Source organism: Lycorma delicatula, chromosome 2 (assembly GCF_047948215.1).
Source record: "Lycorma delicatula isolate Av1 chromosome 2, ASM4794821v1, whole genome shotgun sequence".
In the NCBI taxonomy this organism is placed as follows: domain Eukaryota; kingdom Metazoa; phylum Arthropoda; class Insecta; order Hemiptera; family Fulgoridae; genus Lycorma; species Lycorma delicatula.
In genome coordinates, this window is record NC_134456.1 from 169,917,291 (window position 1) to 169,936,476 (window position 19,186).

Genomic DNA, 19,186 nt, shown 5'->3' on the forward strand with positions numbered 1-19,186 from the left:
ATTAATTTATAGATACACTTTCGATAACTTTGATAATGGCAGGAAGAAATTTATAATCTATGCTGACTTTTTAAAGCCATCATCACTTTAGAACATAAAACATAATTTTGAATAAAACACTTCAAACTGTTTTATAGTTATTTTGGAAAATTTTATGTTTTGGAATTTGCAATAAATGTAACAATAAAGTTTTTCGCTCTGTTATCTTAGCAACAGTTCTCGTGTTTCTGTAGCCAATGTATAATCATAGTATTACGATAGCATTCATGATGTACAACGTGTTCAAATATTTTATTAATATTTGTACATCTTTAATTAATTTCTTACGTAGTAATAGCTAATTTTAAATACCCTATGCTCACCCCATCGGGTTAGTCTACTGGTGAACGAATATTTGCAAATAAGCTGATATCGGAGTCGAGAGTTCCAACGTTCAAATACTAATAAAGTTATTTTTATACGTATTTGAATACTAGGTCGTGGATAGCGATGTTCTTTGTTGGTTGGGTTTCAATTAACCACACATCTCAGAAATGGTCGACCTGAGACTGCACAAGACTACACTTCATTTACATTCATATATATCATCCTCATTCATCTTCCGAAGTAATCCTACGATGATTCAGGAGGTTAAACAGAAAAAGAAAGAAGTACCCTATGCCCGTTGTGGTTGTCTTGAACATTCGTGAAATATAAAATTTTTACTTCATACCTTTAACAGATCAAATGTAATCAAACTGCACTATAAATTATTACAATTTCTCTGAAGATCATAGTTTTAAAGAACTTTTATATGACACGTCAAGCAATTCTTGATATCCTATCCAATCACTTAGATTTCATCCTTGTGTTTCATCCTTATTTCGTATTTTCAATTATTGTTGTTTTTACATAAATTAATTATTTTGGATGTTATGGAATATAGAGGCATTTATAGTTTATCCTCATTACAATAATTTTGCAATTTAGCTTCTAGGGATCCAAAATAAACTTTTGAGAAAATTAAGGGGTTTGGTCATACTTGTCCAAGAGATTTTCCGACCGCTGGTTTGTAATGTCTAATTCCTAATAAGAAGGCTTGATGTAAATGGCTTTGCCATATTTTCTCTGAATAATAATTCTATGATTGCTGTATCTCACTTCGGCAACCTTTCTTCATGTACTTAGGTTACCAATAAACAGAACTCATTATTCTCTATATCGGGATACAGTATATCAGACTTTTTGTTATCCATTAAAGAGAATTCTAGCTGTTTTAACGATCGTGATACTTTAAATGATTCGTTTTATAAAAATAAAAATTAAATACGTCTATATTTTACAACGATAATTTTATTTATTTCTGTTTGCTTTATTCATTAATGTTACTTTTTAAAATTTTTATTAATAATTATTTTAGTAATTTAATTGGAAACATATTATAACTCAAAGGTTTGATTTATATACTATCTTTTTTATTTTCTTTGTCCACTTTTTTTTTAACTTTTCAGTATGATATATTTACTGTTCATTTGTTTAAATTCGTTAGTTTTCTTTGTTTTGCTTTATTTTAGTACTCAGCATTATTATTTACATTTCATCTTTTTACTGTAAATCGTATTGCAACTAAAAGTACTAAGAATGAATACCTAAATGCATTCATTGAATGAAAAAAAATATATATAATCTTTCACCGGAAAACAATTAAGTAAAACGTTTGATGAGATTATATTTTCTCTTTAACATATTTAAAATATAACTTTAAATAAAACTAGTGTAAAAGCTTATGTAATAATTTTGTATTTAATGCAGTAACAACACGATTACTCGCTATGGTGTTTTATAGTAGATCAAATTTAAAGATATAATACTTGAAAATAATATTCTATCTACATTGAATTGGTCAATGCAACCAGTTATATCTTTTATGTGATCAATTCTAAAACATAAGATTCCCTCTTGAAAAGTGTGAGAAATTCTTTGAAAAGTTTGTTTGTAAACTTTACATGGATCATTTTACATGTAATTTACATATAATAAAATGTTTAACATTTTATTTAAAAAGTATAATAATAATAATAATAATAATAATAATAATAATAATAATATATTAAGTATAGGTATTAGCATCCAGTTGAGCACTTTCTATCATGTTACTTGTGTTATTGTTACGTTTAGTGTAAGATTGGGTTATATATTCATCTATGCGTTCGATTTGTTGTACTTTTAAGGATCCTATCTATTTTGTTTTTACAACTACTCTTTTCATATAATTACTATTTGTCATAGATTTTTGGAATTTGTTGCTGTATATATTATACATAAATGATGTGCTGTTGTATCTGACGAGATGAAGCTTACTGTCAGAAATGCTTCATGGGTATGCGCAGACATATGAATCAGGAACGAGGGCCTCTACACTTCATACTTTGTGATGAAGGTGTTATGAATTGTATTGTATCTTGTTTATTGATTTTTTATCTAGTATTATTATGTTTCTTGTAAGTTGTATTGTGCTTGTTGGCGAGTAATTCTGATTTACTGTCTGGGCTGTCTAGGTATCTAGCACTGTTTATTAATGTTGCTGTTTTATTATTATTTGTATCATTATTACACTGTACTGTTATTATATTGTTTTATTGTGCTACATATGTTGATGTACACCATTTGTGGTTCAAACTCATTACTACATGTGTTGCAGTATGACCTACTAATAGAGCTGTATTATTGTAATTATGTATAATAAATGTAATATATTTAATAATTGTATTTCATCCATTTTGTAATGTTAAGGGACTTGGTTGTATGTATACTGAATTGTGTTGATAAATAAATCTTGCTACACATATAAGTGAGGTGCTATACCTCATCCCATTGAAGGGCAATGATATATATCTTCGACTGACTGGAGCTAATGAAACTATACTGTGTGGATGTCAAACTCATGTGTGAAAAGATTCTGTCACCAGGGGTCTAATCATGGACACGTGCAGGGCCAGGGAGGCAGCCTCTTTCCTGTGGACGTTCGGGTCCAGCGGCTGGATCAGGACGTTTTGATGACGCATTGAGGATCCTCAAGGTTTATGAGGTGGGCGCGCGATTCAGGGGTGTATGCGTGGGGTGCATACCCGGACCCAAACTAGGTGATGCGGAAGGGAAGGGTAGCCCTCTTGGGGAGAGTTACCATGGCAACCGGGAGGGATATAGTGATGTCTCAATTATCCAAGAGGGACCTCGTCGGGAGATCAGCTTCAAGCTGCACTAACGGGGAGCTAGTCTTCAGCCACGTCACTTGGGTCCGACACCGAAGTAACGTCTTCTAGGTGGTTACCGGTTGCTCTGACGGGGTTATATAAAAAAAAAGGTATCTGCATCCATTAAATTTGATACTGAAAATAATTTATTATTAGTAAACACTTTATAAATATACAATAAAATCTATTTATTAATAATCTCACTTTTAACTGCAGTTCAACACTCAATACCGGCTACCCTATAACTTTTTTTGATGATAAGAAATGAAGCTACCACTGTACAACAAATTTGATAAGAGATTAATGCTATAATACCACTAGTAATAAAATATATGGTGCTTAATTTATTACTAAAATAAATTATAAATTGAGTTTATAGATAACACTTAAGGGTATGGTTTCTTCATAATTATGGGTGCCATAATCTTACAGCAGTTCTTGCTTGCCTTTTTATAACAAAAGTAGAATAATTAATTTGCATTTCAATATATAATTCTTCATCACCTTTTAAAATATCTTCTTTATGCGTGTGCAGGAAGAAGATGCGGTCATTTCATTGACGCTTGTCAGGTGACCTGGGAGATAATCCCATTATCTCACAGGTTAAGAAGGTATTATCAGGCAATTATCATTGAAAAAAAACTAGTAGTGAAGGTTGAACAATTTTAAAATTGTATTTGAACACACACACACACACCTTATTTATTCGATTGCTTAAACATAACAATTTGGGAACGTGTCTTTAATTAATAACATTTGTTTTTCTCTTTAAACTTACCCGTTCTTTCTGCTAATACTATCCAGAAGAATGTTATAATTAAAAGCCGTATAGGTCCCATCTGAAAGAAAAATAGAATATTTAATATGCAAAAAATTAAAAATGAATTTACAATACATAAAAACAAGAAAATTTAAAAAAAAAAACCCGATTATTGAAATCATCACTCTTGTCTATTTTGACAATCTTGTTTAAATTAATTCATACCGTTATTTTGGAGAATTTTTAAAATAAAAATGATTATTGCTATTATTGTAATAACAGCAGTCGCTTAAAATCTGTTCAATTTACATTAGCGATTTATTATGATTGTAATGTAATAATATAAATTAGACCAGACACTGTGAGTATTGTGATTTACGTTGATAAAATGATAAACTAAGATAATGATGCAAGAAATTAAAATACATTAGTTGTAGTCAATGCAGAATTCTTTTTCTTTAACTAATTAACCAACGAAGCTTGCATTATTAAATTAAAATTTTAATTTTATGAAAAAATAATATTTTGTAAGGTATGGAAAATGCCATGCCTGATCGAGAATCGAACCCGGGACTTCTGGATAAAAGGCCGAGCGAGTCTACTACCACTTCGCCACGGAGATCGGCGGAGTTTTATTATTCTAATACTTTATTATAATGTTTATTCCAAAAAAATTAGTAAATGTAATTAAAGTATTTTTTAAATGTCAAAACTTAGAAAATATTCAACAGTGTTATTCCAAAGGGACTGAAGAAAATTATAATGAAAGTTGTAAAAGAATAGTATATACTGCGTTATAATGCAGGTAATTTTACACATAGATAATTGTTATCTCTGTGTGTACGTGCGCGTATGCTTGCGGGCGTGAAAATGGGTTTATATAAAGATATACAGAGATACACACACTATATATATATTCACAGATTGTCCCAGAAGGATTCTGATAAATTTCATAGACGTATTTCGCTCATTAAAATAATTTAAAAAAAATCATATAAACATGGGTCCGAAAACACTTCGTCAGCAAGTGACGGATAGTGGTAGATTTCGCCCCAATTTCTGCTCCTCCGCTGAGATGAATCCCTACTGAAATTCTGGGAAGGTAAATTAAGAGTTGAATTTAATGGTTTCTTATGGTTTTTGACCTGAGAAATTTTTTAAATTGGTACCAGAACTGCATTGTATCACCATTATTTTCAACTTTGTTAAAGTAGAAACAAATAAAAATGATGATTAATTTGATAGAAAATTTAATTCCGAGAAAACTGTTGTAAATTATCAACAAACAACATCCCACAACAGCAATTTAGTTGTACTTTCATGTGAAACAATAATAGAGAAATTAGCTAATATGTATTTGTCTGCCTGCAGTATTATGATGTTATTTCTTAATTATTAGTGCAGTAATTCCCCACTATGGACGCTGTAAATCTACAATATTAGTAGTCTGTGTTTAATCTCCCAAAGAGAAAAGCTCTACAACAAAATTTTCAAACGTTGTAGTTATGATTTAGAATCTTGCTTCACTGTGCTGTGTTTGTTATTGAGAAGTAAATTTTCAGCATAAAACTTGTTTAATCTGCGATGTATGGGCTTGTTATTTATGTATATTTAAGTAGTTCATTTGCGTTGATTTTAAAAGCTACTGATAATAATTATTACGTGATTTGTTCTGTAGTAAAAGATAAATTTGCAAATCAGGAATATGCCGACATTCATCTCAACTAAGGTTTTTCGTAGAGCACATTTGGGAATTCGACACAATACTATATGGGGAACACATTACACAGTTAAAATGTATAGCCATAATAACCAATTCAATATCTTGAAGAAGCTGATTAAAATCTGCGGCTGAAGTATTGTCAGTGGTTATTACAAAATAACGTGCTTCCGTCGCTGGTATTATTTACAGATGAAGCAACATTTAAACGAGATGGGATAAACAATACATAAAGTAAACATTTTTGGAAACATGACAATTCTCGTGAAACCATTGATACTAATTTCCAGCATCGTTTTTCAATAAATTTCTTGTTCTGGATAATAGGTAATGTTCTTAACGGACCTCATTTTTTCAACGGTGGGCTTACAGGTAAACGTTTACCTTAAATTTCTTCAAAATGAGCTAAAAATACCTTTATAGAATGGTTCACTTAGTTCAAGATCAGATATGTATTTCCAACAAGATGGCGCACCAGCCCATCTTTACGGTCCTGTTATTCGTTATCTGAATAAAACATTTCCTAACCGCTGAATTGGTCGAGATGTACTTCAACTATGGAAAGCTAGATCACCTCATGTAAAACCCTTTGATTTTTCTTTGTGGGTATATATGAAAGCGTTAATGTATGCACAAATATAATAAATAGCAAATGAACTTTTACAAAGAATCACGTGAGCCGTTGAAGAAATCAAAAACAACCCAAGAATGTTAGAAAATTCTATCTCATCTGTAACTCGCCGTGCTGAAATATGTTTTCAGGTTGATGGCGGAAAAAAAAAGAAAAAAAAAAGTTTGATGGCGGAAACCCACCGGGGTTGGTCTAGTGGTTAACGCGTCTTCCCAAATCAGCTGATTTGGAAGTCGAGAGTTACTGCGTTCAAGTCCTACTAAAGCCAGTTATTTTTACACAGATTTGAATACTAGATCGTGGATACCGGTGTTCTTTGGTGGTTGGGTTTTAATTAAGCACACATCTCAGGAATGGTCGAACTGAGAATGTACAAGACTTCACTTCATTTACACTAATACATATCATCCTCATTCATCCTCTGAAAAATTATCTAAACGGTAGTTACCGGAGGCGAAACAGGAAAAAGAAAGGAAAAGGTTGATGGCGGAACCCACCGGGTTGGTCTAGTGGTGAACTCATCGCAAATCAGCTGATTTCGAAGTCGAGAGTTCTAAGGTTCAAATCCTAGTAAAGGCAGTTTTACTTTATAAGGATTTGAACACTAGATCCTGGATATCGGCGTTTAAGATTAGTGATTTCTTATGATTTTTGACCTGAAACCTACCTTATGATTTCTCAAAACCTAGTGCACATACGATCCTGGGATCTATTTTATTAGATGTTTCAGGTCAAACCCCATCATTAACAGGTCAGGCCAATCAATAACTCAGTTCCTTAATTAACGTAATAATAATTTCAGTTCATCCTCATTTCACGGGAGTAGCTGAAATCCAAACAAATCTTTCCCTAGCCATAACGCGCAAACGAAGCATTTTAGGACATATGTGACTATTTTCCATTATTTTCACGAGTAGAATAAAGTTCCGAGAGAACTTATTGATACACTTATATATATATGTATATTGTAACATAGGAGCGTGCACGAAAGTGAATTTTCAATTCATCGTCGACTACCACCTGGAGAAGACTAAGAAAAAGAAGAAGAAGAAGAAGATGGAGGAAGACAGAGAAAGTTCCCTGGCCGTCTCAACGTGGGACCTTCCGATGGACGCTAACGTCCCGCCGAGGGAGACGCTGGATGCGAACGATACTTTCCCGCTCCAGCTCGCCGGGCTTCAATCGCCCTGGGCGGTGGACTCAGCAGCAGAAGCCGGCCCAGCGTGGGATCACTCAGGGAGAACTGCCTCAGCCGCGCCGGCGAAAGACAACCTATGCCGACCCGTCACTGCGGAGCTCTCGGAGCCACCAATGCCACGCTGTAGTAGGAACCCAACTGCCGCTGAGGGGAAGCCCGGTCTCATTTCAATGGGCGAGCCACAACTCCCCGACATTGCCGGAGACAAGCTTCCGGACCCAATAGCGTTTCTCAGAGCTAACGCAAAAACGACCCTTTTTAGGGCTACCACAAGGTTATAAATTACTCCGTACAGTCACAAATCCACTCGACTATATATATATTAGTATTAGTATTAGGTAGCCAGGGAGGTAACCATGTAGAGGACGTCTTGGCTCAGCCTCACGCAATAGTGGCTGGGTCAGAGCGCTTCTGATGACGCATTAAGAACCCTCATGGTAAGATAGGAGGGCCCGCGAGGTGGGGGACGGATGTGTGCAATGCATGCCCGGACCCCGGTTAGATTACGGCCGGGAAGGGTAGCTCTCCTGGGGAGGGGCACCTCGGCCATCCAGAAGAGGAGGTCGAGATGCTCTTACGATCTAGGAGAGACTCCGAAGGGCGATTCCCGTGCGGAACTTGGACAGGGAGTGGGCAGTCTACTGCCACGATATTCGGGAGCAACTGATGTAACGCCTGACGGCGAATTCCTTTTGCTCCTACGGTGGTTAATAAAGTTTGGTAAAAGAATCGTAAGAGGCAATAAATATATTGTATGTAAAGAAAAACAACTATTGAGGCAATTAATTAAGAAAACAGTATATAGTAAGAAACTTTCTAATTTCGATGTTAGGTTGATATGAGTATCTCGTATATATATATATATATATATATATAACCCATAATCTGATGATTGGTACGAGTAAACTAAAGAGCATACACTTTGTTTATAAGTATACATTTTGTGCTTAATAATAATGTTTTTAATTGCTGATTAAATGATGGTTTTATTAGAGGTGTGATTCCCAAAAATAATTTTAAAATTTGGAAAATTAACATATTATTTATAACTTGGACGAATTTATGGAAAAATAATTTTTTGAGTATCTCAATACAAGATTTATACTTTTTAAATGAAATTTTTACAATTCCTGTATGTTTTATTTTTTGTTTTAAATAATGATTTGATAGAGAAAAAGACAGGAAAACATATTTAAATTATATAAACTATCTTTATTTGATTAGCATGTACGTGTATAAGAAATCATTTATAGATATCTTTTAACTTTCGTATAGGTTAGTCAGAAATTTATCATCTATTATTTAAATGATTTATAGGTTTAATCTATTTACTTATTTTTTTATTATTTTCAATTCATTGACAAGGCAATTTTAGGAAGCGTATTTTCTTCCTTGTTTTTGTTATTTATTTATCATTACCCTATTTTCGAATAATACACTTTAATTTCTATCTATTTTATAAATAAATATTACATGATATATTTGGCTTCATTTGTTTTTAATAATAACCTAGGGTTTTATTTTTAATTTAATACTGTTTATATATAAAAGAGTTCTTTTGGGAATACCGTTTCACATATACACTTACAAAAAACATATAAAGCATTACTTGTTTACTTTAACAAAACTGTTTTCGAAAAAACAACTGTTGAAAAAATTAAACTGTGATCTTTTTTTAAAATTTTGTAGGTTATATGGTTATAGGAGTTGTTTTACCCGCATGTAATTTTATACTAGATTATGATGTTTTGGTCTGTAAAGCTAGAACGAGTTTTGCAAAACCCCATGACACACTAGTTTTTGTAGCTCTAACACAGTGAGTTAATCTGGTGAGGAGTTTCACAGGAAAGGGAATTGAATTTACAGAGGTTATAAAAAAATATATCCATAAAAATTCCACTGAATAGACCACATAAAAAAATATAATGATTTTTACATACAATTCTAACAGAACTTTAATAATTCTATGTTTATAAAAGGGTTGTAAAACAAACGCTACTGAATTCGTTAAACAAAGTACGGATCTATTACTTGTAGTACTAAAGTAGTACAATCCTTTAGAGCTCAGACTAAACAGGGAGAATAATAACAAACAAACTTGATAAATGTAAGCCTTGAAACTGTTATTGATGCAATTATATTTATATATATATCAATTTATTGGTCAAGGAAAATTTAAACAACTTTTATTTTACATGACTTTGTGTTTGTTTGTATGCTATGAATCGGTTTTATAAAAATTTATTCATTTAAAGGAATCTTATCATCGCATATAAAACTAATTGAAATGTATTTTTCATACGTATTTTAAAAAAAATCTAAAGAATTCAAACTACTTAATAATTCATAATCGGAAGATGGAAGCGCCAATGCCCAAAGATGTTAATAAAAAGTGTAAAATATTTTTAATTAAAAAAAAGCTGGATTAAGTTTTATCTTCCGTTTACGTAGCCACTTGCTGATAAGATTTGAATCTTATCAGCGTTGGCGCTGATTGCAGTTTACCGTAAGCAAGTGTCGAGTTATAGTCAACCGTCAAAATTGCCGTTTTATCAGCAAATGATGAAACTGTGAATAATTGCGAACTAAAAAGGTTTGCAATGAAGATCAGATCTAAAATCGCTCCCAAAAATCAACCATGTAGAACTCCTCACTTAGTGTCAATAGAGTTAAAATATTGTCCTCATAGTTTCATGTTTCATGTGAGCAATGAGGTGAAAATCGGATGGAGCCAAGTCCGGGCTGTATGGTGGGTGATCAAACACTTCCCAACGAAAACGCTGCAGGAGCTTCTTTGTTACAGCTGCAGTGTGCGGCCGAGCATTGTCATGGAGAAAGACAATGCCTGATGACAACATTCCTCTCCGCTTATTCTGAATTGACTTTCATAGACGTTGAAGAGTCACGCAGTATGAGGCTGCAGTGATGGTCGTGCCACGTTCCATGAATTCCACCAAGAGAACTTCATTCCGGTCCCAGAACACAGTAGCCATACACTTTCTGTTGGAGTAGGTTCAGTTGAACTTCTTTGGTTTACTGGGAGAATGAGAATGCATCCACTGTTTGGATTGTTTTTTTGTTTCTTCAGTTTCGAAATGGACCCATGTCTCGTCCCCTGTGACAATTTTGCTTAAAAAATCTTTTTCTTCATTGTGGTAGCGCTGGAGAAACGTTAGGAAGGCGTCCATTCTCATTGTTTTGCGATGGTCGGACAGCATCTTGGGAACTCATCTCGCACACAGTTTGCGGTACTGAAATCTCTCTCACTGTGGTGTAGATAGCTGACCTTGAAATTTCAGGAAACGAATCACTCAATACAGAAATTGTGATCCGACGATTTTCTAGAATTGCCTCATCCACTCGCTCAACGAGATCATCGGTTGACACTCGCTTCCTTCTCTGACCGCCTGCATCATCAACATCTGTACGTCCTGCTTTAAAGTTCCTGTACCATTGTCGCACTTTGCTGTCACTCATTGAAGTTTCACCGTTCACATTACTTATTCGTCGATGAATTTCAGCTGCATTACACCCCTCAGCCTGAAGAAATCGAATTACAGCACGCACTTCACACTTGGCGGGAGATTCTATTGTTGTAGACAACAATAGTCGTTCAGAACTAAACGAAGTGACGCGGCGTGATTGAAGGCCATACTAGAGACGCTGCGCAACAGATATTCGCAAAGGTTCATCTGATTTTTGCATGCGTTTTTATTTCGCGACCGATCGGACCTTGAAAAAATATAACCCTCGTACTTTTGATATCTCAGCATATGAAAAGTGTCTTATAGAAAGAGGCAAGGGAATCGGGCAGTTCAAGAAATCACAGATTTTTTCCGCATCAGCTCCTCTTATCTCATGTGGCAGGAAGAACTTGCTCAAGTGCGTCGCAAAAACTCGGTCTTTTGGCTGTTGCTAAAGGCTCATTTATTTGATATTCTAAAGATAGATACGAGAGGTTGTCTAAACTTCTTTGTGACCTTCCGTAAGGAATAATCATCTCTGCTAAGAGGGGAAGATCTTCAACATAATCCCTAACGTCTCATTTTTTATTGACTAGCTGTCTCTTTAACCTGCAAGATGTCGTGTTCAGAGTTGTTCTATCATCAGGTCTCCTATAACATTGCCATATCCTATTAATCCTTCTTTTAGGGGTAATAAGGTCCAGTACCTCCCTAGAATAATCTCTTCCTTCTCGCTCCCATGCTCCCAGGTGACGAGCGCCATGGATTCTCCTGTATGATTGAAGTCAAACGTAGGGTTGCATCATTAATATCAACTGAGCACTTCAATCCACCACAGGTAACTTGTTTTCTACCATGGTTCGATATGCCTTCCACCTTCCAGTCAGTCCTATTATTATGAAGGATCGAGAATTCTTCTTTTATGTAATCATTTCGCTAACAATTAGGAGAACCGGTGAGTGATTGGATGTGGTTATTCTTCAGATCACTGAAAACGTAGGAATTCCCCACGATGATATAAAAATTCAATTTTTTTATGATAATTAAAATAATCTCAATTTGGTGGAAAAGTACAATAAATTGCGTTTAGTCTTTCTGTTGGATAGATGTCCAATTACAATAAAAATGAGAATTATTTTTTAAACGATTCTTTGGTGATAGAAAAGTTTAATTTAAAATTAACAAGAGTAAAAAAAACGTGACGTAAAGAGGATAATGAAATGTGATATATAAATAAACACATTATAACAAAAGTTATACAATCTTATTTAATGTAAAAACGATGAACCCAATAAAGAAAATATCATAGCATATTTAAAAACTTTAAGAAAGTTTATATGAAAAAAAAAATGTGTCATATGTAAAAAGGAATTCTTAGAAATATTTGTATGTCATGTCATTCTTTATAGCAGCAAACTTTGGGTAACAGGCACTCTAGAAAAACAGTATAAATACTTTCTAAATGTGGTTTTTACAGAATAATAAATAAAATTAAGCTAATTCGATGGGAAATGAAGTACTTTTTAGTATGATGGAGTGTAAATGGTTGATTAGGCTCATGCAGTAGAAAGAAGAAGAGGTTTATAAGATGGCTGATAAAAGTTGTACCAAAATCTTGTAAAACGGACATATTGTATTAATGCATTCATGTATTAACTACAATGAAAATGTATTCTCGCATTCATGTAAGTGAATTTGATTCTAGAAGGAGGTCTAGAAAGTAAGAACAGAAAAAATAAATCCCATTACTGTATATCAAACAGTTAATTAATGGAATATCTAGCACATATAAGTATGAGGAAACTAAGAAATTGATAAAGAAATAAAACACGAAAGAGAAGGGTAGCAAAATAATCAAAAGAGGAACAAAAAAAATTGAATTGTTAAAGGCAAAATTTCACAAAATATATTCAACAAAATCTGTTGAAATTGTCGGTCTTCCATGTTTGTTCACTAATTTTTGTAAAGCGTATTCTGATTGTGTAATGTTAAACCAATTAATGTAGAAATGACGATGCTCGGCAGAAAATTAAATAAGTATATTTGATTGAAATTTTTGTACCTACGAGTTAAAAAGAAGTTTGAATGTTGTTCTTATAATTTATTATATTTTTAAGGAATGGAGCATACGAGAAGACAGAATAAACATTTTATTAAATATTTTAGAAAAAGTATACAAGATTATTTTTGAATTACATTATTATCTTCAGAAATTTTTCATCATTGTAAACAGGCACAAATGAAAAAGTGTAAAAAATAATATTTTGTAAGGAGTTAAATTCAACATTAAAAAAAAGGAATATGAAAATTATTTAAAATTGCATGAATGGATCATAATTCAGAACTTTAATAAACATTTTCTTTAACATACAAATGAAGGAACGCTCAAAAAAATTCATTACATTAAATATACTGATAACTCAATGCTGATTACATACAAATTTATAAGTTATATTCACATCTTTAAGTCGTTTTTTTTGTTTTTTCTTGTATTTTTTCTTTCGTCACGCAAGCTCTCCTGATCTGCTTTACCTGTTACAGTTCTTTTTCTTAATACAAAGGTAGAATATGGTTTTTAACTAACTAGTACTTTAAATATTTCCATATATTTCAGTGAGTAAGTATAAATAATAAGTTCATTTTTTATTCTTATTATATACCCTTGTTAAAATACATTTTTATTAGTAAAAATTAATAACTTTTAAAAAATAATTAATAAACAAAAGTAACACATTTAGAGATGTATTAAGATAAGTACATAAATATCTAATTATATTATTTTATTCTTTTTATATTATTATGAAAATATAATAGATCTATAAACAATTTAAATGGATTATTTAGAACATAAATAATTAGAAATAACATTAAAGGATATACTGAATAGATTTACATTTTGATATTGTCTTTTTATTACTTAAGCTATAGAAATAATTTTATGTAATTTATTTCAGCTATTTCAGTTTCTACAAAACGTCTCTAAATGACAGATTTAATTGAATTAAGTGATATTAAAAGAAAATACCACATTCTACAGTCAGACATTCTTAATAATTCTGACAGTTAAAATGAATTATTCCTTTTGAAATGTATTAGGTCAACGTTATATTAAATATTTTACAATTCACTGTGTCATTTTATATATATATATATATATATATATATATATATATATACATACATATAAAATATATGAGTATTTATGTATATACTCATTCATTTCATTTTCATTGAAAGTATAGTTATTCAAAATAACCGTCATATAATAAATTATGAAATTTAATATGTAATAATTCTGAATCAACCTTACACCTTCACTCGCTTTTTTCCTTTCTTTCTAACTATCTCTGTGCTTAATTTATAATATTTGAACCTTTATAAAGTCTCCCTTCTAAATGAAAGAGTAGAAATTGATGAAAACTAAGTAAAATATACAAATTATGAAACTACTAAAAAAATATATTTAATGCCATTGTTTATTTTCAGCTATTTTGTAAAATGCTGATATATTTTCTGTTATGTTATTACGTGATTCATCTCCCTTTGGATTGATGTCTAAAGTTCAAAGTTTAGGGGATAGAAAGGAGCTTAAAAAATGATGAACAAGTAATGCATAATTAAAAAAAATTATATTTAATATCAGTTTTATAATATAAAAAATATTAGGCTTACAAAATGTGTACATTTAGAATTTTTTTAAATCAAGGTGCAAATTTTATTTTCAGTTCCTGTTTTTCTTATAAGTCATTTTGTGTTGACAGGAGTAAATATTAAACTCTTCTAAAGTTTAGTTTAAAAGGTAGTTTAATATGAAACTTTAGTTTGAAATTCAACAACTGTCAACTAACTTTACGAACTTGTAAGACTCATATTCTACCAGACTTGACTGACTTAAGAAACACGTATGTTATATTACTGAAAATATTTACTCATTTGGTACGCGCATGTATATATATATATATATTTAGAGATTCATTTATAAATTGACATATTTCTTTAGTGCTAAAGAGTTAATCTAGGAGATTTTATTAATAAATTGCAAACATTTATGATAATTAATTTAATTAATGTTTCTACAGAATTTATATCACCCTGCCGTACAGTCTTCTACTTTTAACTACTCAATTATTTATCTTATATTTAACAATTAATGATTTATTTATCAATAGTACGTGTTAATAGGTTGAATAAATATGCATAATCATTAAAGTTTTCTTTTAAAATTACTAATAAAAAAAAAAGAAAGTTTTATCAAGAACGTTGAAGGTTTCTACTTTTTTGCTAAACTTGTTATACTCGTTGTTGCCTATTTACGTAAATTTAGTGGGGATGCAAAAATGTAAGCTTTCTGAATCAAATTTATATGTAAATTAACATATCTCTCTCTATTATGGGTTGTAACGATATCTATAGTGCATTCATTACATGTAGAAGTGGAGTACCCCTCTTATAAATGATATATGTAAACTAATCTGAATTACAAACGGCCGTAGTCAGATTTATTTAAATTCGGGAGTAATGAAGTTCTTAATATAGTAAGCCCCTGACGGTGAATAGAAAAAAATATTTTAGAGCTAAATATCAAAAATATTTCAATACACTCAGAACTGTAACATTCAACAGTATCATCACGTTAGCGAAAATCGCAAAGGCAAACAATTATATTCCTCACTTTCCCTCGTAAACTGGAGTGAGATTTTTTTTAAAATTTTTTAAAATGGACAAACCAATTTCAGAACTACCTTGCATCTAATATTTCATCAACTGCGTAATATGTCGATTATGGCATAGAACAAATAGTATTTATTTAATAGTATTTTATTACTGTTTAAGAAATATTATTTTTTTAGTTTAGTCTTCATTGGATACTAAAGTAAAAAATTAAAATAAACTTTTGATTAATAAAAAAAAAATAATAATAAAACGGTTTATATATTACTATTTGATGGGTTTCTTTGAAATCTTTACAGCAAATATTTTTATATTATTTAAAAAAATAAAGTAACTTTATTTTATAGTAAATAAATTAGTCATAATTTAACTACACTCAATTTATTTATGGTACCTATAGATCTCCATGACTTTTAAACCTAAGAAGCAAAAATATGTTCATACTTACTGCAAGTTATCAAAAGAATTTCTTTTATATATATATATATATATATATATATAAATAATAGTTTAAATTTTTGTTAATGTAATAACAATTACATTTGTTTAATTTAAAATTTGTGCAAAACTTTTTACTACTAAAAAAATAACAAGCTAACTTTTAGGTACTCGATTAATGCCTGAAGTAGTGCTGACTAATGTCAAACTAATAAAGTACGGATTCCATTTGCTGAATTATAATGTATAGTTTTAATCCTGCAGGAAAATACATTCCTGTTGGTGGAGTAGCAGCGTTTCGAAGGTTCTGAATTCGGATTCTGATTTGGCTTGGCATTTTTTAGACTTGAAAAATTAATTTATGACCAAAACCAAGAAGGAAAAGGAGTTGTAATTTGATGTTAGATTAATGTTACCGGAGTGAATTATTAATATCCTGATGACCATGTTAAAAGGACGGTTTTTTATAAAGTTTACTTTTAAACAATCCCTAAATTTGTTTTAAAAATCACGTAGTAATTTCTGTAAATTTTTCAACAGCGTGAGTCTGTATTTTTTAACAAAGCAGAGAAAGATAAAAAAAAATTACAAACATTATAAATATACAATCTGGAATAGAAAAGAAAACAGTTTTGACCTTCATAAAAATCAAAAATGAATTTTTCAGTGAAATATGTAAATTGTTTCTGTTATTGTTAATACGTTGTTAGGTTCAGACTTTATCTACTCTTAACAGCTAAGATGACATCATCTAAAAGTAAAAATAATGACTTACAATTCTGAATTTATCAACTACAACACTTTCTTTAAAATGCTAAATTAAAAAAAAAATTAAAAAGCAAACGATGGAACAAGGTCCTTTGAAAGACTTTGGACTCTGTATTAGTTGTATCATTTGTGAAAGCATATCAGCTATTGTATAAATTCTTTCAAAATGTTTGTATGCGTATACCTATATTTTATAATTTATTTGAATTACTTAATTTATGAATTTTACTTAAAAACCTACATCAATATGAAATCACCAAGATCAATTTTCCTAAAGTAGCTGCTGATTATTTTTTATTCAAATAATTTAATCAGAATATGGTGCAATTTTAATAATTATTTTGAAAATTGCTTCCTAAAAAAATTGTTCGTTAATGCCTTAATCTTTTTCTTTACAGATTACCTGAGAAGATTCACATGTTCACAGTTCACTCTCAAAGATTATATTGATTTTTCTATGAATAACTAGCATCTTATATTATGCTTTTACAAAAAAAAGATAACTAAATTGGTTTCCCCCTATTGAGCCAAATATGATGTATGTGATTTCATACGATGATTGTATACATATGTGATTTCATGTATTATATTAATGCCAAATCCATCAAAATACCGATGCTGTTCAGTTGTTTAAATAATAATTTCATTTTCTTCACTAGATGTTATGATTCTGAAATGAATTCCGTTTCTCTCAGAAAAAACAATTATTATTAATGTCTCTCATAGCCTAGGTACTATTACGTACTTCCAAGAAAAATGAGGATAAATAGTGTAAAGCATTGTATTAATAAACCACTGAAACATGGTTCAAACTCATCGGAGGAAAAAACTTTTTAATTTTACAGCCTATGTGCGACATATTTAAATGTGAAATGTTTAAATTTTGTAAAGTAGAAGTGAAAAAAGATTATGCTAAATAATAAAGTAATATATTTTACGGTGCTGATCAGAAATTTTTTCCTGATTAGATAAAGGAATAAATATAACCCAATGTTTTACTACAGAAAGTGATACGGTAATTTGTTGCTTAACAATACCTGTTCCACGTTTTTGTGTGCCTGTGAAGCACTGCATGTAAAAAACCTGAGATAAAAGCGGTTTTACCTCTTTTTAGAGAAATTACTTCAGTTCACCGATTCCCTAATAAGCCTGATGAAGGTTTTATTGTTACATATGATATTTGTTATTTTTAACAAGAAAGCGATGTAACTAATACGACTACTCATATGAGTAGTTTATGTAAGTACTAATATCAGGGCAACTACAACACAGTTTATATGGGTGACTTAATATAAATACGTACACAAACGTAACCTTATACATTATTGAACGTTAATTACCCTACTTACAGATCTTTTACGAATAAATTCTTCCAATTATTTAATAGCATTACAATCCAATATCCTTTAGAGAACCACCATAACTATTAAAGATTATCATAATACTATACTTTTCTCTGCATGTTCACACATACACACGCACGCACGCACGCATGCACAAACGCGCATATATATATATATATATATATATATATATACATACACACATAAAAACTGACTCCTTTATTGAAACTAATTCACACTCTATTTTTTTTAAAATTAGATATGTACGGTAATGCTTATATTAGGATAGACATTTTAAGATTAGATAAATATATGAACTATGTTATTTGTGAAATAATTAGCAAATAAGTAATATTTTTATTATCTTTTCCATCTGTAAAAATGTCCCCTTCATTGCTAGTTTAGCATTCTTATAGTATTTCCACAGAGTATTGGTGGGGAATGATTAATAGGTTGGGTGATTGGTTAATTTGTCTCTGAACCGTATTGTAAATTTCAAATAAACATTGTTGACTTAGAACATTTAGGTCACCACGAATAGTGTTTGTGATATATATATTTAAATATTATTACTTATTTATTTTAATTACAGAAACATTAATCTAAAAAAAAAAATAAAATTAACATAAAAACATACAATGTTATATTTTCTTTATGTAATGATTATAATGTTTAATAATTTAAACATTGTGATCATTACAATGTTTTATTAAAGGCAAGGCTTCGTCAAATAATCACCAGATAAAATATTATTATAATTTAATATTATTATTATTATAATTTTATTTATTTCCATTCTATTATATAGTCTATTTCTTTGATGTAGTGGTTGCATACGTCATGATTAATTCCGTAACAATACATATAATAATATTGTATAGTATATATATTAAATTATAATAAACTTAGACTACACCTTCAGATATCATAATGAAAAAATATGTTTTAAATCTTTACGGT

General features: G+C 30.7%; 1 protein-coding gene across 1 annotated transcript in view; it reads right to left on the reverse strand.

The window, feature by feature from the left end:
* Nucleotides 1-19,186, reverse strand: part of LOC142320317 (uncharacterized) — a 523,747-nt gene that overhangs the window by 217,851 nt on the left and 286,710 nt on the right. The window contains exon 4 of the mRNA XM_075358024.1: nucleotides 4,012-4,072. Coding sequence (XP_075214139.1) covers nucleotides 4,012-4,072 — 61 coding nt within the window. The remainder of the gene's footprint in view (nucleotides 1-4,011; nucleotides 4,073-19,186) is intronic.